Below are 20,613 nucleotides of genomic sequence, written 5' to 3'. Positions count from 1 at the left end.
TCCTCAGGCATCTGTTCACATCAAGGAAGCATTGGCTTTTAAATCTTAACTAACCTAAACTCCTCCTACTACTACTATGTCTATGCTACTGTTTATTTGTTTATGTTCCGGTTCAGATAAGAGGATCAACCATTTATTTGTGAACCGGAGTGGACTGCGTTACATAAGCTGGGATCTCTTTATGTGGGACCATGTTGGAGTATTACTTACCTTAAATCCTGTGTGACCAGAATGACATCTAGTGTTAGGTGCACCCTGCATCCTCCTTTGGCTAGTGGGAGCGGCGGTGTGACAGGGTTTTTCTTAGTCACAAAGCTTCTAAATGCTCTATTTGTTCTGCGCGGGTTCTGTCTATTGGGTATAGCGACACTTTTGTTGAAGTGTACCCTTTACGTGTCTCCTTCTAAAAACAACCCCTCCATAATATGAGAGGACAGAATTGGGTAACATTTTTTGGACTTCTCCGGTTACGGCAGGGTTAAGATAGCCGCCAGAGTTTCTTTGGCGCTTTTCCTTTCTATGTAATTAAAGGGACATTATACACATTTTTTCTTTGCATAAATGTTTTGTAGATGATCTATTTATAAAGCCCATAGTTTTTTATAATATTTTGCTTATTTTTAAATAACATTGCTCTGATTTTCAGACTCCTAACCAAGCCCCAAAGTTTTATTTGAATACCGTCAGCTACCTTCTCCAGCTTGCTCCTGTTTGTGTAAAGGGTCTTTTCATATGCAAAAGAAGGGGGAGGGGGGGAGTGTCTTATTTCCCACTTGCAGTGGGCTTTCCAACTGCCTTTTCAACAGAGCTAAACTGAAAGCTAAGTACGTTTTTAAACCATTTTATACTGGATTTTTATATCAGTATCTGCATCTTATTCTTTATAGTAGTGTTTATTACATGCAGTTATATGAAAATGAGTGTATACTGTCCCTTTAAGGAGAGGGAGTCTGAACCTTTTTGGGCCCTAAATTTTCCTGTGTGTCACTCTTGGTGCAGCGCTTTATTGACTCCTACTTGTGAGCCAGCTGCGGCGTCTGTCTCCTCTGTAGTCCGGTTTTTCTTTACTAAGATATGGTGAGTCCACGGCTTGAGTAATTACTGTTGAGAATATCACTCCTGGCCAGCAGGAGGAGGCAAAGAGCACCACAGTTAAACTGCTAAGTATCACTCCCTTACCCAAGGAGGTGAAGTTTAGGTGTCTGAAGAATTTTGATTTCATCTACAAGCAAGTTTTGGGGTATAGCCATATTCCACGTCATTCCTTGCTGTCGGGTAGTGGTGGCTTTAAAGCAGTTAGGAACTTGTAAAGAGGTACTTACTGAGTTTTCATAACAATTGCTGCCCAAGTTTAGAAATCCAGAGTTGGCTACTCTGTTCTTTTTCAAAGGTCTCTGTGAAGAACTGTCTTCTCATACCTTGTAACTGTCTACATGCCGGACAGCGGAGCAGGTAAGTGCTTTTTCTTCTAGTTGCGGAGACCATGCACTTAACAAATTAAGACACTGCTTTTTTTATTGGGACATAGATACTCCTGTTGTATGGGTTACACTGGAGCATGAAGCAGGCACTGGAGCATGAAGCAGGCACTGTAGCATGTGTGAGACTAACATTTAAACTCTTTTAAAAAGAAAGGGTAAAATGTTTTTATTAGGCTTTATTTCTCCAACATAGGTGTGTCCGGTCCACGGCGTCATCCTTACTTGTGGGATATTCTCTTCCCCAACAGGAAATGGCAAAGAGCCCAGCAAAGCTGGTCACATGATCCCTCCTAGGCTCCGCCTACCCCAGTCATTCTCTTTGCCGTTGTACAGGCAACATCTCCACGGAGATGGCTTAGAGTTTTTTAGTGTTTAACTGTAGTTTTTATTATTCAATCAAGAGTTTGTTATTTTAAAATAGTGCTGGTATGTACTATTTACTCTGAAACAGAAAAGAGATGAAGATTTCTGTTTGTATGAGGAAAATGATTTTAGCAACCGTTACTAAAATCCATGGCTGTTCCACACAGGACTGTTGAGAGGAATTAACTTCAGTTGGGGGAACAGTGAGCAGTCTCTTGCTGCTTGAGGTATGACACATTCTAACAAGACGATGTAATGCTGGAAGCTGTCATTTTCCCTATGGGATCCGGTAAGCCATGTTTATTAAGATAGTAAATAAGGGCTTCACAAGGGCTTATTAAGACTGTAGACTTTTTCTGGGCTAAATCGATAAATATATTAACACATATTTAGCCTTGAGGAATCATTTAATCTGGGTATTTTGATAAGATTATATCGGCAGGCACTGTTTTAGACACCTTATTCTTTAGGGGCTTTCCCAAATCATAGGCAGAGCCTCATTTTCGCGCCGGTGTTGCGCACTTGTTTTTGAGAGGCATGACATGCAGTCGCATGTGTGAGGAGCTCTGATACATAGAAAAGACTTTCTGAAGGCGTCATTTGGTATCGTATTCCCCTTTGGGCTTGGTTGGGTCTCAGCAAAGCAGATACCAGGGACTGTAAAGGGGTTAAAGTTAAAAACGGCTCCGGTTCCGTTATTTTAAGGGTTAAAGCTTCCAAATTTGGTGTGCAATACTTTTAAGGCTTTAAGACACTGTGGTGAAATTTTGGTGAATTTTGAACAATTCCTTCATATTTTTTCGCAATTGCAGTAATAAAGTGTGTTCAGTTTAAAATTTAAAGTAACGGTTTTATTTTAAAACGTTTTTTGTACTTTGTTATCAAGTTTATGCCTGTTTAACATGTCTGAACTACCAGATAGACTGTGTTCTGAATGTGGGGAAGCCAGAGTTCCTTCTCATTTAAATAAATGTGATTTATGTGACAATGACAATGATGCCCAAGATGATTCCTCAAGTGAGGGGAGTAAGCATGGTACTGCATCATTCCCTCCTTCGTCTACACGAGTCTTGCCCACTCAGGAGGCCCCTAGTACATCTAGCGCGCCAATACTCCTTACTATGCAACAATTAACGGCTGTAATGGATAATTCTATCAAAAACATTTTAGCCAAAATGCCCACTTATCAGCGTAAGCGCGACTGCTCTGTTTTAGATACTGAAGAGCATGACGACGCTGATGATAATGGTTCTGAAAGGCCCCTACACCAGTCTGATGGGGCCAGGGAGGTTTTGTCTGAGGGAGAAATTTCAGATTCAGGGAAAATTTCTCAACAAGCTGAACCTGATGTGATTACATTTAAATTTAAGTTGGAACGTCTCCGCGCTCTGCTTAAGGAGGTATTATCCACTCTGGATGATTGTGACAATTTGTTCATCCCAGAGAAACTATGTAAAATGGACAAGTTCCTAGAGGTCCCGGGGCTCCCAGAAGCTTTTCCTATACCCAAGCGGGTGGCGGACATTGTAAATAAAGAATGGGAAAGGCCCGGTATACCTTTCGTCCCTCCCCCCATATTTAAAAAATTGTTTCCTATGGTCGACCCCAGAAAGGACTTATGGCAGACAGTCCCCAAGGTCGAGGGAGCGGTTTCCACTTTAAACAAACGCACCACTATACCCATAGAAGATAGTTGTGCTTTCAAAGATCCTATGGATAAAAAATTAGAAGGTTTACTTAAAAAGATGTTTGTTCAGCAGGGTTACCTTCTACAACCAATTTCATGCATTGTCCCTGTCGCTACAGCCGCGTGTTTCTGGTTCGATGAGCTGGTAAAGGCGGTCGATAGTGATTCTCCTCCTTATGAGGAGATTATGGACAGAATCAATGCTCTCAAATTGGCTAATTCTTTCACCCTAGACGCCACTTTGCAATTGGCTAGGTTAGCGGCTAAGAATTCTGGGTTTGCTATTGTGGCGCGCAGAGCGCTTTGGTTGAAATCTTGGTCAGCTGATGCGTCTTCCAAGAACAAACTACTTAACATTCCTTTCAAGGGGAAAACGCTGTTTGGCCCTGACTTGAAAGAGATTATCTCTGATATCACTGGGGGTAAGGGCCACACCCTTCCTCAGGATCGGCCTTTCAAGGCCAAAAATAAACCTAATTTTCGTCCCTTTCGTAGAAACGGACCAGCCCCAAGTGCTACGTCCTCTAAGCAAGAGGGTAATACTTCTCAAGCCAAGCAAGCTTGGAGACCAATGCAAGGCTGGAACAAGGGAAAGCAGGCCAAGAAACCTGCCACTGCTACCAAGACAGCATGAAATGTTGGCCCCCGATCCGGGACCGGATCTGGTGGGGGGCAGACTCTCTCTCTTCGCTCAGGCTTGGGCAAGAGATGTTCTGGATCCTTGGGCACTAGAAATAGTCTCCCAAGGTTATCTTCTGGAATTCAAGGGGCTTCCCCCAAGGGGGAGGTTCCACAGGTCTCAGTTGTCTTCAGACCACATAAAAAGACAGGCATTCTTACATTGTGTAGAAGACCTGTTAAAAATGGGAGTGATTCATCCTGTTCCATTAGGAGAACAAGGGATGGGGTTCTACTCCAATCTGTTCATAGTTCCCAAAAAAGAGGGAACGTTCAGACCAATCTTAGATCTCAAGATCTTAAACAAGTTTCTCAAGGTTCCATCGTTCAAAATGGAAACCATTCGAACAATTCTTCCTTCCATCCAGGAAGGTCAATTCATGACCACGGTGGATTTAAAGGATGCGTATCTACATATTCCTATCCACAAGGAACATCATCGGTTCCTAAGGTTCGCATTCCTGGACAAGCATTACCAGTTCGTGGCGCTTCCTTTCGGATTAGCCACTGCTCCAAGGATTTTCACAAAGGTACTAGGGTCCCTTCTAGCGGTGCTAAGACCAAGGGGCATTGCTGTAGTACCTTACTTGGACGACATTCTGATTCAAGCGTCGTCCCTTCCTCAAGCAAAGGCTCACACGGACATCGTCCTGGCCTTTCTCAGATCTCACGGATGGAAAGTGAACGTGGAAAAGAGTTCTCTATCTCCGTCAACAAGGGTTCCCTTCTTGGGAACAATAATAGACTCCTTAGAAATGAGGATTTTTCTGACAGAGGCCAGAAAAACAAAACTTCTAGACTCTTGTCGGATACTTCATTCCGTTCCTCTTCCTTCCATAGCGCAGTGCATGGAAGTGATAGGTTTGATGGTAGCGGCAATGGACATAGTTCCTTTTGCGCGCATTCATCTAAGACCATTACAACTGTGCATGCTCAGTCAGTGGAATGGGGACTATACAGACTTGTCTCCGAAGATACAAGTAAATCAGAGGACCAGAGACTCACTCCGTTGGTGGCTGTCCCTGGACAACCTGTCACAAGGGATGACCTTCCGCAGACCAGAGTGGGTCATTGTCACGACCGACGCCAGTCTGACGGGCTGGGGCGCGGTCTGGGGATCCCTGAAAGCTCAGGGTCTTTGGTCTCGGGAAGAATCTCTTCTGCCGATAAATATTCTGGAACTGAGAGCGATATTCAATGCTCTCAAGGCTTGGCCTCAGCTAGCGAGGGCCAAGTTTATACGGTTTCAATCAGACAACATGACGACTGTTGCGTACATCAACCATCAGGGGGGAACAAGGAGTTCCCTGGCGATGGAAGAAGTGACCAAAATCATTCAATGGGCGGAGACTCACTCCTGCCACCTGTCTGCAATCCACATCCCAGGAGTGGAAAATTGGGAAGCGGATTTTCTGAGTCGTCAGACATTGCATCCGGGGGAGTGGGAACTCCATCCGGAAATCTTTGCCCAAATCACTCAACTGTGGGGCATTCCAGACATGGATCTGATGGCCTCCCGTCAGAACTTCAAAGTTCCTTGCTACGGGTCCAGATCCAGGGATCCCAAGGCGACTCTAGTAGATGCACTAGTAGCACCTTGGACCTTCAAACTAGCTTATGTATTCCCGCCGTTTCCTCTCATCCCCAGGCTGGTAGCCAGGATCAATCAGGAGAGGGCGTCGGTGATCTTGATAGCTCCTGCGTGGCCACGCAGGACTTGGTATGCAGATCTGGTGAATATGTCATCGGCTCCACCATGGAAGCTACCTTTGAGACGAGACCTTCTTGTTCAAGGTCCGTTCGAACATCCGAATCTGGTCTCACTCCAGCTGACTGCTTGGAGATTGAACGCTTGATCTTATCGAAGCGAGGGTTCTCAGATTCTGTTATTGATACTCTTGTTCAGGCCAGAAAGCCTGTAACTAGAAAAATTTACCACAAAATTTGGAAAAAATATATCTGTTGGTGTGAATCTAAAGGATTCCCCTGGGACAAGGTTAAGATTCCTAAGATTCTATCCTTCCTTCAAGAAGGATTGGAAAAAGGATTATCTGCAAGTTCCTTGAAGGGACAGATTTCTGCCTTGTCTGTGTTACTTCACAAAAAGCTGGCAGCTGTGCCAGATGTTCAAGCCTTTGTTCAGGCTCTGGTTAGAATCAAGCCTGTTTACAAACCTTTGACTCCTCCTTGGAGTCTCAACTTAGTTCTTTCAGTTCTTCAGGGGGTTCCGTTTGAACCCTTACATTCCGTTGATATTAAGTTATTATCTTGGAAAGTTTTGTTTTTGGTTGCAATTTCTTCTGCTAGAAGAGTTTCAGAATTATCTGCTCTGCAGTGTTCTCCTCCTTATCTGGTGTTCCATGCAGATAAGGTGGTTTTACGTACTAAACCTGGTTTTCTTCCAAAAGTTGTTTCTAACAAAAACATTAACCAGGAGATTATCGTACCTTCTCTGTGTCCGAAACCAGTTTCAAAGAAGGAACGTTTGTTGCACAATTTGGATGTTGTTCGCGCTCTAAAATTCTATTTAGACGCTACAAAGGATTTTAGACAAACATCTTCCTTGTTTGTTGTTTATTCCGGTAAAAGGAGAGGTCAAAAAGCAACTTCTACCTCTCTCTCTTTTTGGATTAAAAGCATCATCAGATTGGCTTACGAGACTGCCGGACGGCAGCCTCCCGAAAGAATCACAGCTCATTCCACTAGGGCTGTGGCTTCCACATGGGCCTTCAAGAACGAGGCTTCTGTTGATCAGATATGTAGGGCAGCGACTTGGTCTTCACTGCACACTTTTACCAAATTTTACAAGTTTGATACTTTTGCTTCTTCTGAGGCTATTTTTGGGAGAAAGGTTTTGCAAGCCGTGGTGCCTTCCATCTAGGTGACCTGATTTGCTCCCTCCCATCATCCGTGTCCTAAAGCTTTGGTATTGGTTCCCACAAGTAAGGATGACGCCGTGGACCGGACACACCTATGTTGGAGAAAACAGAATTTATGTTTACCTGATAAATTACTTTCTCCAACGGTGTGCCCGGTCCACGGCCCGCCCTGGTTTTTTAATCAGGTCTGATAATTTATTTTCTTTAACTACAGTCACCACGGTATCATATGGTTTCTCCTATGCAAATATTCCTCCTTAACGTCGGTCGAATGACTGGGGTAGGCGGAGCCTAGGAGGGATCATGTGACCAGCTTTGCTGGGCTCTTTGCCATTTCCTGTTGGGGAAGAGAATATCCCACAAGTAAGGATGACGCCGTGGACCGGACACACCGTTGGAGAAAGTAATTTATCAGGTAAACATAAATTCTGTTTTTCTGACACATTTACTTGATAAAACAATACAAGTTTAAACTGAAAGTAAGGCAGAATTTTCTATTTCAGCAGCTTATTCATTTCCCCATTGCTTTAAAATAAAATTATGCAACATTTTAAACTGTCAGGTTTGAAAAATAGGTTATTTCTGATGCTCAGTGTTTCAGGAGGCTATTTTTAGTGCCTCTCTGTGGCAGCAGTAATTTGAGATCTGCAGTTGCGGTCACATGACGGGCTTTACTACTTATTTTTTCTGAGAAAAAGTTTTTCTGGGTGATCCGGTCTTAATTGGTAGCGGTAAGGCACCTCAGTAATTGAGGTGTGGGGTTACCTGAGGGGTATTTTAGAGGTTTATTTGATGGATGTTATGTGTTTTTCTTAACTTTTCTCACATAAGTTTAGCTGGGGATCGATCCTAATTTGGTATAAAATACTAATACGCATTTATTACCATCTATCATAAATTTGGTATAATTTATTTGGTGCATTTTAGTATTTTATTTGGTGCACCTTAGAGTTAATTACTAATAAGAGGTTTAAGAGGAATTACAAGTTTCATCTCACCATGATGTTTATATGAAATCTCATTGTGAGATAGATATTTTATATACAATAAATTTACTTTTATTATTCATTGCTTGTGAGGTTGTGTGTATATATTGACATAACACAATCGCACCAAGACTAACCAGTTATATACTATCATTTTTTAGGTGTAGTTAGCTTTATAGTGCACTCTTTCAACTTGATATTTCTATCTATTGTGAGACTATTGGGATATTACTCATTTAAAGAGTTGCTAAACTACTTCTATTGGGTATTTTTTGTATATATTTTATATTTATTCCACCCCTTCTATCCATAAATGGATCTATTTGCTGTTAAAATAATACCTCCGCTTTCTCCTGATACGTCCCAAGCCTCAATGGCGTCACATGCAGTGCCCTGCGTTTCCTCTATAACTCCTAGTGGAGTTTATTTAAAAGCAGAAATTGCTGCCCAGGTATCTTCAGCGGTATCTGCGGCATTAGCTGCCATTTCCAGATTACAGGCAAAACGCAAGAGGAAATATAGAAATTCAGAAAGGTGCCTGTCCTCCAGTTCTGCTTCCCAAAGTTGAAGGGGCCATTTCCACTCTGGCTAAGAGAACCACTATTCCTATTGAGCATAGCTGCTCTTTTAAGGACAAAAAGCTGGAGGCTTATTTGAAAAAGATTTATGTTCATCAAGGTCTCCAATGGCAACCTGCGGTGTGTATTGCCACCGTGACTAGTGCGGGATCTTATTGGTTCGACGGCTTATCTGATTCTCTTCAAGTAGAGACTTTCTTTGATGAAATTCAAGATAGGATTAAAGCTCTTAAATTGGCCAATTCCTTTATTGCAGATGCCATTTTACAGGTTGTTAGACTAGGAGCTAAAACTTCTAGTTCCTCGCTGTCCTAGCCGCAGGGTGTTATGGTTGAAATTCTGGTCTGCGGATGTTTCCTCTAAAGTCAAGCTTCTGGCGATTCCTTACAAGGGCAAAACCTTGTTTGGACCTGGTTTGGCAGAAATTATCTCTGATATTACGGGTGGAAAAGGGTCTTTTCTACCTCGAGATAAGACTAGGCCTTAAGGACGTCAGAGTAATTTTCGTATCTTTCGTAACTTCAAAGGAAAGCCTTCCCCTTCTTCCAAGCAGGAACAATCCAAGTATTCTTGGAAACCCAATCAGTCTTGGAACAAGGGGAAACAAAGAAACCTGCAGCTGATTCCAAATCAGCATGGAGGGTTTGCTCCCTATCTGGGATCGGATCAGGTGGGGGGCAGAATTTCTCAGTTCTCTCAAGCCTGGATAAAAGATGTCCCAGATCCCTGGACTGTGGACATAGTATCCCAGGTTTACAAATTGGAATTCAAGACTTTTCCTCCAAGAGGCAGATTCTTTCAAGATTATCTGCAGACCAGATAAAGAGAGAGGCGTTCTTGAAATGTATACATCTTTCCTCCCTGGGAGTGATAGTTCCAGTGCAGGAGCAGGGTGTCTCGGGTTCTACTCCAACCTATTTGGGGTTCCCAAAAAAGAGTGAACTTTCCGTCCCATTTAGACTTGAAGTGTCTAAACAAGTTTCTCAAAGTTCTATCCTTCAAGATGGAGACTATACGCTCCATTCTTCCTTTAGTACAAGAGGGTCAGTTCATGACAACCATAGACCTAAAGGATGTGTATCTTCATGTTCCTATTTACAGGGTCTATCACAGATTCCTGAGATTTGACTTTCTGGACAAACATTTCCAGTTCGTGGCCCTTCCATTAGGTCTAGCCACGGCTCCCAGAATTTTTTTAAAGGTTCTGGGGGCTCTTTTGGCAGTGATCCGTTCTCGTGGAATTGCTGTGGCACCCTACCTGGACGACATATTAGCACAGGCGCCATCTTTTCAACTAGCAAAATGTCACAGAGATGATTGTATTTTCTTTGTTCCCACGGATGGAATGTGAATCTGGAAAAAAACATAATTTATGCTTACCTGATAAATGTATTTCTCTTGTGATGTATCGAGTCCACGGATTCATCCTTACTTGTGGGATATTCTCCTTCCCTACAGGAAGTGGCAGAGCACCCACAGCAGAGCTGTCTATATAGCTCCTCCCTTAGCTCCACCCCCCAGTCATTCGACTGAAGGCTAGGAAGAAAAATGAGAAACTATAGGGTGCAGTGGTGACTGAAAGTTTAAAAAAAAAAAAATGGCCTGCCCTGTTTGTTACGACTCGATACATCACAAGAGAAATAAATTTATCAGGTAAGCATAAATTATGTTTTCTCTTGTAAGATGTATCGAGTCCACAGATTCATCCTTACTTGTGGGATACCAATACCAAAGCTTTAGGACACGGATGAAGGGAGGGACAAGACAGGGACCTTAAACGGAAGGCACCACTGCTTGTAGAACCTTTCTCCCAAAAATAGCCTCCGAAGAAGCAAAAGTATCAAATTTGTAAAATTTGGAAAAAGTATGAAGCGAAGACCACGTCGCCGCCTTACAAATCTGTTCAACAGAAGCCTCATTTTTAAAAACCCATGTGGAAGCCACAGCTCTAGTAGAATGAGCAGTAATCCTTAAAGGAGGCTGCCGTCCAGCAGTCTCATAGGCCAAACGGATGATGCTTTTCAGCCAAAAGGAAAGAGAGGTAGCCGTAGCCTTTTGGCCTCTCCGTTTTCCAGAATAAACAACAAACAATGAAGATGTTTGACGGAAATCTTTGGTTGCTTGTAAGTAGAAATTTAAAGCACGAACCACATCAAGATTGTGCAACAGACGTTCCTTCTTTGATGAAGGATTAGGATACAGTGAAGGAACAACAATCTCTTGATTGATATTCTTATTAGAAACAACCTTAGGAAGAAACCCAGGTTTGGTACGCAAAACCACCTTATCTGCATGGAAAATAAGATAAGGTGAATCGCACTGTAAAGCAGATAGCTCAGAAACTCTTCGAGCCGAAGAGATAGCAACTAAAAACAAAACTTTCCAAGATAGAAGCTTAATATCTCTGGAATGCATAGGTTCAAACGGAACCCCTTGAAGAACTCTAAGGACTAAGTTTAGGCTCCAAGGAGGAGCAACAGGCCTAAATACAGGCTTAATTCTGACCAAAGCCTGACTAAAGGTTTGAACGTCTGGGACATCTGCCAGACGTTTGTGTAGTAAAATAGACAAAGCAGATATTTGCCCTTTAAGAGAACTAGCTGATAATCCCTTCTCCAAACCCTCTTGGAGAAAAGACAATATTCTAGGAATCCTAATCTTACTCCACAAGTAACCTTTGGATTCACACCAATAAAGATATTTGCGCCAAATCTTATGGTAAATCTTCCTGGTGACAGGTTTTCTAGCCTGAATCAGGGTATCCATGACCGACTCAGAGAACCCACGCTTAGATAGAATTAGGCGTTCAATCTCCAAGCAGTCAGACGCAGAGAAACTAGATTTGGATGCGAGAACGGATCCTGGATTAGAAGGTCCCTCCTCATTGGCAGGGTCCATGGTGGAACCAAGGACATGGCCACTAGGTCTGCATACAAAGTCCTGCGTGGCCACGCAGGTGCTATCAGAATCACCGAAGCTCTCTCCTGCTTGATTCTGGCAACCAGACGTGGAAGGAGAGGAAGCGGTGGAAATACGTAGACCAGATTGAAGGACCAAGGCACTTCTAGAGCATCTATCAGTACCGCCTTGGGATCCCTGGACCCGTAACGAGGAAGTTTGGCATTCTGACGAGACGCCATCAGATCCAATTCTGGTGTGCCCCATAGCTGAATCAGCTGAGCAAATACTTCCGGATGGAGTTCCCACTCCCCCGGATGAAAAGTCTGACGACTTAGAAAATCTGCCTCCCAGTTCTCTACTCCTGGGATGTGGATTGCTGAGAGATGGCAAGAGTGATCCTCTGCCCATCGGATTATTTTGGTTACCTCCATCATTGCTAGAGAACTCCTTGTTCCTCCTTGATGATTGATATAAGCTACAGTCGTGATGTTGTCCGACTGAAACCTGATGAATTTGGCTGCAGCAAGCTGAGGCCACGCCTAAAGCGCCTTGAATATCGCTCTCAGTTCTAGAATGTTTATCGGAAGAAGAGATTCCTCCTGTGACCATAAGCCCTGTGCTTTCAGGGAATTCCAGACTGCACTCCAGCCTAGCAGGCTGGCATCTGTCGTTACAATGAGCCACTCTGGCCTGTGGAAGTACATTCCCTGAGACAGGTGGTCCTGAGACAACCACCAGAGAAGAGAATCTCTGGTCTCCTGGTCCAGATGCAGTTGAGGAGATAAATCTGCATAATCCCCATTCCACGGTTTGAGCATGCATAGTTGCAGTGGTCTGAGGTGTAGGCGGGCAAAAGGAACTATGTCCATTGCCGCTACCATGAGTCCGATTACCTCCATACACTGAGCCACTGATGGCCGAGGAATGGAATGAAGAGTTCGGCAAGTGGGTAAAAGTTTTGATTTTCTGACCTCCGTCAGAAATATTTTCATTTCTACCGAATCTATCAGAGTCCCTAGAAAGGAAACTCTTGTACGAGGGAAGAGAGAACTCTTTTTTTATGTTTACCTTCCACCCGTGAGATCTCAGAAAAGCCAACACAATGTCAGTGTGAGACTTGGCTAGCTGAAAAGGCAACGCCTGAATTAAGATGTCGTCTAGATAAGGTGCCACTGCTATGCCCCGAGGTCGTAGAACCGCCAGAAGGGACCCAAGCACCTTTGTGAAAATTCTTGGAGCTGTGGCCATCCCGAAGGGAAGAGCCAAAAACTGGTAATGCCTGTTTAGAAAGGCAAATCTGAGAAATTGATGATGATGATCTCTTTGAATAGGGATGTGTAGATACGCATCTTTTAAGTCCACGGTAGTCTCATATTGACCCTCCTGAATCAGAGGCAGAATAGTCCGAATGGTCTCCATCTTGAATGATGGAACTTTGAGGAACTTGTTTAGAATTTTGAGATCCAAGATTGGTCTGAAAGTTCCCTCTCTTTTGGGAACCACAAACAGGTTTGAGTAGAACCCTAGCCCCTGTTCCTCTTTTGGGACTGGGCGGATCACCCCTATGGTAAGAAGATCTTCTACACAGCGTAAGAACGCCTCTTTGTCTGGTTTACAGACAATCAAGAAATATGAAATCTCCCCCTTGGGAGTCTTTGAATTCCAGAAGATATCCATGGGACACAATTTCTAAAGCCCAGGGATCGTGAACATCTATTGCCCAAGCCTGAGCGAAGAGAGAGAGAGAGTCTGCCCCCTACTAGATCCGGTCCCGGATCGGGGGCTACCCCTTCATGCTGTCTTAGAGGCAGCTGCAGGCTTATTTACCCTTGTTCCAAGCCTGGTTAGGTCTCCAGACTGACTTTGATTGGGCAAAATTCCCCTCTTGCTTTGCAGCAGAGGAAGCTGAAATGGAACCACTCTTGAAGTTCCGAAAGGAACGAAAATTATTTTGTTTGGTCTTCATCCTATTTGATCTATCCTGAGGAAGGGCATGACCTTTCCCCTCCAGTGATATCTGAAATCTCTTTCAGTTCAGGCCCGAATAGGGTCTTTCCTTTGAAAGAGATGTTCAAAAGTTTAGATTTCGATGACACATCAGCAGACCAGGACTTAAGCCATAACGCCCTGCGTGCTAAAATAGCAAAACCTGAATTCTTTGCCGTTAACTTAGCCAGTTGAAATACGGCATCTGTAATAAAAGAATTAGCCAACTTAAGGGCCTTGATTCTATCCATAATCTCCTCTAATGGAGTCTCCATCTGAAGAGCCTCTTCTAGAGCCTCAAACCAGAAAGCAGCTGCAGTAGTTACAGGAACATTGCACGCAATAGGTTAGAGAGAACAACCTAGATGAACAAAAATTTTCTTCAGGAGACCCTCTAATTTTTTTATCCATAGGATCTTTGAAAGCACAACTGTCTTCGATAGGTATAGTTGTACGCTTAGAGAGAGTAGAAATAGCTCCCTCCGCCTTAGGAACTGTCTGCCACGAGTCCCGCATGGTGTCAGATATGAGAAACATTTTCTTAAAAACAGGAGGGGGAATGAACGGAATACCTGGTCTATCCCACTCCTTAGTAATAATATTCACAATCCTCTTAGGGACTGGAAAAACATCAGTGTAAACAGGAACCTCTAAGTATTTATCCATTTTACACAATTTCTCTGGAACCTCAATAGGGTCACAATCATCTAGAGTCGCTAATACCTCCCTGAGCAATAAGCGGAGGTGTTCAAGCTTAAATTTAAAGGCCGTCATATCAGAATCTGTCTGAGGAAGCGTCTTTCCTGAATCAGAAATTTCTCCCTGAGATAACAAATCCCTCACCCCTACTTCAGAGCATTGTGAGGGCGTATCAGATACGGCTACTAAAGCATCAGACAGCTCAGCATTTTTCCTAAACCCAGAGCTGTCCCGCTTTCCTTGTTAACCAGGAAGTTTAGATAAAACCTCTGTGAGGGTTGTATTCATAACTGTGGCCAGTAAAAGAATTTTACGCACTAGAGGTACTTGGCGTCACTTGTGCGGGCGTTACTGGTTGTGACACTTGGGGAGAGCTAGATGGCGAACCCTCATTTACCTCTGATTGAGAATCATCTATTGCTCTATTTTTAATTGCTAATATATGTTCTTTATAGTTTATAGACATATAAGTACAATTGGGACACATTCTAAGAGGGGGTTCCACAATGGCTTCCAAACATATTAAACAAGGATTTTCCTTGGTGTCAGACATGTTAAACAGGCTAGTAATGTAACAAGCAAGCTTGGAAAACACTGTAATCAAAGTAAAAAAACACTTAGAAATAAAACGGTACTGTGCCTTTAAGAGAAAAAAAGCTGCACCAATTCTGCAAAACAGTGTAAAAAAGCAGTAAACTTAACAAAATTTTTACAGTAGCACCATAAAGACTTAGTAACTTTGCACAGCTATGCAAATAAACAATTAACCCCTTAATAGCAAAACCGGATTGAAAAAACGTCAAACGTTAAAGACTTTCAGCACCTTGCCACAGCTCTGTTTTGGCTCCTACCTGCCCTCCAGAACGATTTGTGGGAAAAAAAAACTTCTTTTACAGCCCTCAAACACAGCAGGAACCTCAAGAGAAGCAGTTGGATGTCTCAGAGGAAAGGAAACTGCTCAACTGAGGCGCGAAAATAGGCCCCTCACTCAATGTTTTGAGGCCTATCAGAGAAACACCAGAGTGTCTCTTAATTAACCATGTGAGTTACAAAACTAAAAACCAAGCCACAATGACCCCTTTAGTCCCTTCAAAAAACGTTATAATTGTCCTCAATAAACAAAACGTTTTTTCCTAACAGTGTCACCAGTAACTAATGAGCCCTTCAAGCAAGCTGAAATTCCTATCAAAGTGTCTGAATACAGCTTACCCTTCCCTCATGGGGATATTGCCAGCCTTTTCTAGAATTAACACAGTCTGTCTAGAAAAATATAGACTGAACATACCTCATATGCAGCTTAGCCTGCAAACCGTTCTCCCAACTGAAGTTATCCAGTACTCTTCAGTCCTTGTGAGAACAGCAGTGGATCTTAGTTACAAAGTGCTAAGATCATCATCCTCCTTGCAGAAATCTTCATCCCTTTTCTGCCAGAGAGTAAATAGTACACACCGGTACCATTTAAAATAATAAAATTTTGCTTGAGAAATAAAAAAAAACTAACATTTTAGTCACCACATAGCTCTTTGCCCTTCCTAGCAGTTAAGCAGGCAGAGAGAATGATTGGGGGTGGAGCTAAGGGAGGAGCTATATAGACATCTCTGCTGTGGGTGCTCTCTGCCACTTGTAGGGAAGGAGAATATCCCACAAGTAAGGATGAATCCGTGGACTCGATACATCTTACAAGAGAAAGCTCCCTTTCCCCTGCTACAAGAGTAGTGTTCTTAGGGACCATAATAGATTCTCTATAGATGAAGATTTTTCTGACAGAGGTCAGGAACAACAAAATCATTTCCTCTTGCCTCTCTTCAGGCTTCTGCTCATCCTTCAGTGGCTCAATGTATGGAGGTAATCGGTCTGATGGTGGTTTCCAAGGACATCATTCCATTTGCTCGATTCTATTTGAGAGCTCTCCTATTGTGCATGCTCAGACAATGGAATGGCGACCATGCGGATCTGTCTCAGAGAATAGAGTTAGATCAGTAGTAGAGATTCTCTCCCATGGTGGATTTCTCACTAACATCTGTCTCAGAGCACATGCTTTCGGAGACCTTTCTTGGGTGATCGTGACCACGGACGCCATTCTTCTGGGCTGGGGAGCAGTCTGGATCTTGTTAAAAGTTCAGGGCCTTTGGACTCGGGAGTAGTCTGCTCTTCCCATCAACATGGAGTTGAGGGTGATTTACAATGCTCTATTGGCTTGGCCTCGGTTGTCCTCAGCCCAATTTATCAGGTTCCAGTCAGACAACATAACCTCTGTGGCTTACATCAGTCACCAGGAAGGAACTCGGATTTTCTTAGCCATGAAGGATGTTACTTGGATTCTTCAGTGGGCAGAGACCCACAATTGCTGTCTATCTGCCATCCACATTCCAGGAGTAGACAACCGGGAAGTAGATTTTCTGAGCAGACAGACTTTTCATCCTGGGGAGGTGTTTTCCAGCTTAGTCCTTAAATGGGGGGTGCCAAGTTTCCAAGGTACGGTTCAAGGTCAAGAGATTCGCAGGCTGTTCTAAAAGATGCTCCTTGGGTTTTCAGTTTGGCATACCTGTTTCCTCAGTTTGCTCTTCTTCCACGAGTCATTGCTCGTATCAAATGGGAAAGGGTGTCGGTGATTCTAATAGCCCCTGTGTGGCCTCGCAGGATCTGTTTTACAGACCTAGTGGAGATGTCATCTCTCCCACCTTGGAGACTACCTCTGAGGACGGACCTCCTGATTCAGGGTCCCTTCCTTTATCCAAATCTCGTTTCTCTGAAGCTGACTGCTTGGAGATTAAACGCTTAATTCTGTTTAAGCGTGGTTTTTCTGAGTCGGTCATTGAGTCGGTTCTGTTTCTCCAAGAGGATTTGGAGAATGGTTTGTGTGCTAGCTCTCTGAAGGGACAGATCTCTGCCCTTTTCCGTTTTGTTACACAAGAAGTTAGCCAATTTGCCAGTCGTTGGAGCCTTAATCGAGTTCTTTGTTCTGCAGCAGGCTTCTTTTGAGCCTTTGCATTCTGTTGATATTAAACTTTTATCTTGGAAAATTTTGTTTTTGTTAGCTATTGCTTCTGCTCATAGTTTTCTGAATTATCTGCCTTAGTGTGATTCTCCTTATCTTTCATGCGGATAAGGCTGTTCTTCGTTCTATATTGGAGGAGATTGTAGTGCCTTTTGTACTAATCCTTCTCAGAAGGAACGTTTGCTTCACTGTCTGGATGGTAGTTCTATTGCCAGGCTACCAAAGATTTTAGACAATCCTCTTCCATGTTTGTGGTTTATTCTGGTATGCGCAATGGGCAAAAGGCCAATGCAACTACTTTCTTTTTGGCTGATGAGTGTCATTCGTTTGACAGATGAGTAAGCTGGGCAGCAGCCTCCTGAATGTATTACAGCTCACTCTACTGTGCCTTTTCTTCTTCCTGGGCTTTTAAGGGCGAAGCTTCCATGGAACAAATCTGTAGGGCGGCTACTTAGTCCTCTTTGCATACCTTTTCAAAGTTTTACAATTTTGATGCTTTTGCCTTAGCTGAGGTTTATTTTGGGAGAAAGGCGCTTCAAGCGATGTTGCCTTAGGTTTAGGTCCTCCTGCCTTTAGTTCTCCCTCCCTGTCCATTCTGTGTCCTCTCTAGCTTGAGTGTTGGTTTCCGAACAGTAATTGAATGGAATCGTGTACTCTCCATGCCATTGGAAAGAAAACAAAATGTATGCTTACCTGATAAATGTATTTTCTTTCCTGGCATGGAGAGTTCACAACCCACCCTTATCCAAGTATTTTTTTATTTATTTTTTAACCTTCAATCACCTCTATACCCCTAGTGTTCCTCTTTCCCTTTCCTTATTCTTTCAGCTGAATGACTGGGAAGTGGGAGGGATACATAAGCTTTTCCTCCTCCTGGCGGCCAGGAGTTGATTTTCCCAACAGTAATTTAATTGAACACTCCATGCAAGGAAAGAAAATAAATTATGTAATCATAAATTTAGTTTTGACATCCGTTTTCTGTTCCACAGGGCAGTGGTGGTGAGCAGGATGGCTCAGAATCTGAAGTGGAAGATGAGACATTTAATCCATCAGAGGAAGAATATGAGGAAGAGGAGGAAGACAGTGATGAAGATTACTCTGATGAGACTGAGGAGTCTGGTATGTAGGAGTTATCTATAACCAAGATTGGTAGGAATAGAGGGGGAGGGAGTACAAACTAGATGGAAAGTGTTACTTAATCTCTCTCTGTCCACAGTTTACAGTGGAGACTCGCTAGGCAGCGATGAGGAGAGTGGAAAGGACTGGGATGAATTAGAGGAGCTTGCAAGAAAAGGTAAGCCATTTTCAGGACCAAAGCATTTATGTAGTTTGTACAAACAAGGTTTTGATGTAGGAAAAAGAGTCTTCAACTACTGTAATAGAGCTAGCTACATGTCAGACATGTTCATATTTATTAACTCTTCTAAAAGAGTTATTGACTCCACTTCTCATTTTTGTATATCCTAAAAGTTTTTCAGTATTTGCAAATGTTCATAAAGTCAATGACTAATACCACAGTTTCCAATTTGTACCTGCACAGATACAATGATTTTGATTCTTAATATTATAATTTTCTATTTATGTTTTAATTCCTGTCCTCTACAGCTGATCGAGAAAGTCGTTATGAGGAAGAGGAGGAGCCACAGAGTCGGGGCAAGAAAAGGAAAAGCCATGGACATAATGCCACCCCCTCCAAAAAGAGGAGAAAGTGACACCCATAATTCTTTCTTCTCCCATTCCTATCCTGTCTCGCCCTCCCTTCTATTTCTCATTCCTTGTTGTCTTTTCCTTGATTCAGGAATTCTAATCTTCCTTCTCTTGCCTAGCAAGTCTCTGTTGCAGTAAATCACTTATTGCTTCTCCAGACTGCTGGGCAGTGTAAGGGTTAAATGGACCAATCCACCCTTATTTTATTATATATATTTTTTCTCGCCCCCCCCTTTGCACTCCTTTGTTTCTTTACTGGACTGAATATAAAGCTGGAACCGCAATGAACTTCATGGCAGAGATGATATAAGAATATCCACCTTTTTATGCTTGGAGCATTACTTTTTTCCATACATTCACCCTTTCATTGCTTCAGGGACCCTGTAACACTGAAAGGCTTAAGAGCGTCAATCTCCCCCTGCACTTAATGGATTGCTTGCCTATTGTGCATTTTGATCAATTCGTTGACTGAGGTCACAGCTTCCACCTTTGTTACCTGGACTGCATAGGATTTTCAGTAACCATTACTTTTTTTTTTTTCCCTTGGTTGAAAATATATTTTTATTTTAAGTATCAGTTGTCTAATATCATTCTCCTCGCTGCTGGTCTGAACTTCAATCTCTGGCTTTTTAGGACATTGTCCCTAACTACCGGGTGGAGAGATTTAAATGTTTTATTTGGCTCACTTTTTTCACTCTAGCAGTGAGGTGTAGACAGCGTTTTTCAGACTTTGGAGAAATGTAAACAAAAAATAAACTTTTGTTTTTGTAAACGTTCTCTTTGTTGTTCTTCAAGAATTCTGCCCTTAATGTCAGATTATACATGTACAGCTTGTTGATATCACTTGATATACTTTTTATGTTTGGTATCTTAAAGGGACATGCCACACACATTTTTTCTTTATGATTTAGAAAGAGAATGCAATTTTAAACATCTTTCTAATTTACTTATAATATTTAATTTGTTTTATTCTCTTGATATTCTTTGATGAAAAGCATATCTAGATATGCTCACTAGCTGCTGATTGGTTGCTGCACATAGAAGCATCGTGTGATTGGCTCACCATGTGCATTGCTTTTTCTTCAACTGAGGATATTTTAAAAAATGAAGCAAAATAAATAATGGAAGTAAATTGTAATGTTGTTTAAATTTCTATTCTCTATCTGAATCATGAAAGAAAAATTTTGGGTTTAGTGGCCCTTTAACCCCATAATGTTTCTTGACCAGCTCACACATTTTTACCCAAAGCTTTTTCGAAAATGTAAAAATCAAGTTAAAGGTGCACAAACTTTTCCTTATTGATAGGCAACTGTGGCTTATTTATTGAATATCTCATATAGTACATTTGGGGTACAGATGTCGGATAGTTGCCCTCAATAAAGGTTTGGGTTTTTTTTTAATTAATTTTTATTCATAAGCACAATTACACCCAGTACATCAAGTCTACACAGCCTTATTGAAATTAAAATGCCTTCATTAAAGGACAAAAGTCATGTTCCACCTTTTTAAAAAAATAACTTAACCATGGATAATAGTTTGGAAAACTATTAATTGGTTACATGAGTGGAAACCTCTTTAATGGGTCTGTTCACATTTAACTAATTACATTTCACACAATTTATTTTGTATTTTATTGATATCTTTTAAAGTAAGTTTCTTTCCAATGGTAC

General features: G+C 42.3%; 1 protein-coding gene across 1 annotated transcript in view; it reads left to right on the top strand.

The window, feature by feature from the left end:
* The window catches only part of SUPT16H (SPT16 homolog, facilitates chromatin remodeling subunit), a 231,307-nt gene extending 211,592 nt beyond the window's left edge, over positions 1 to 19,715 (top strand). Inside the window, 3 exon segments of the mRNA XM_053702276.1 lie at positions 18,226 to 18,355; positions 18,453 to 18,530; positions 18,842 to 19,715. Of these exon segments, the coding sequence (XP_053558251.1) occupies positions 18,226 to 18,355; positions 18,453 to 18,530; positions 18,842 to 18,948 (315 nt within the window). The 3' untranslated portion in view covers positions 18,949 to 19,715.
* The last annotated feature ends 898 nt before the right edge of the window (positions 19,716 to 20,613 follow it).

This window comes from Bombina bombina, chromosome 2, assembly GCF_027579735.1.
Source record: "Bombina bombina isolate aBomBom1 chromosome 2, aBomBom1.pri, whole genome shotgun sequence".
In the NCBI taxonomy this organism is placed as follows: Eukaryota; Metazoa; Chordata; class Amphibia; order Anura; family Bombinatoridae; genus Bombina; species Bombina bombina.
The sequence above is the reverse complement of the archived record's forward strand: the minus strand, read 5'-3'. Positions and strand labels throughout refer to the sequence as shown.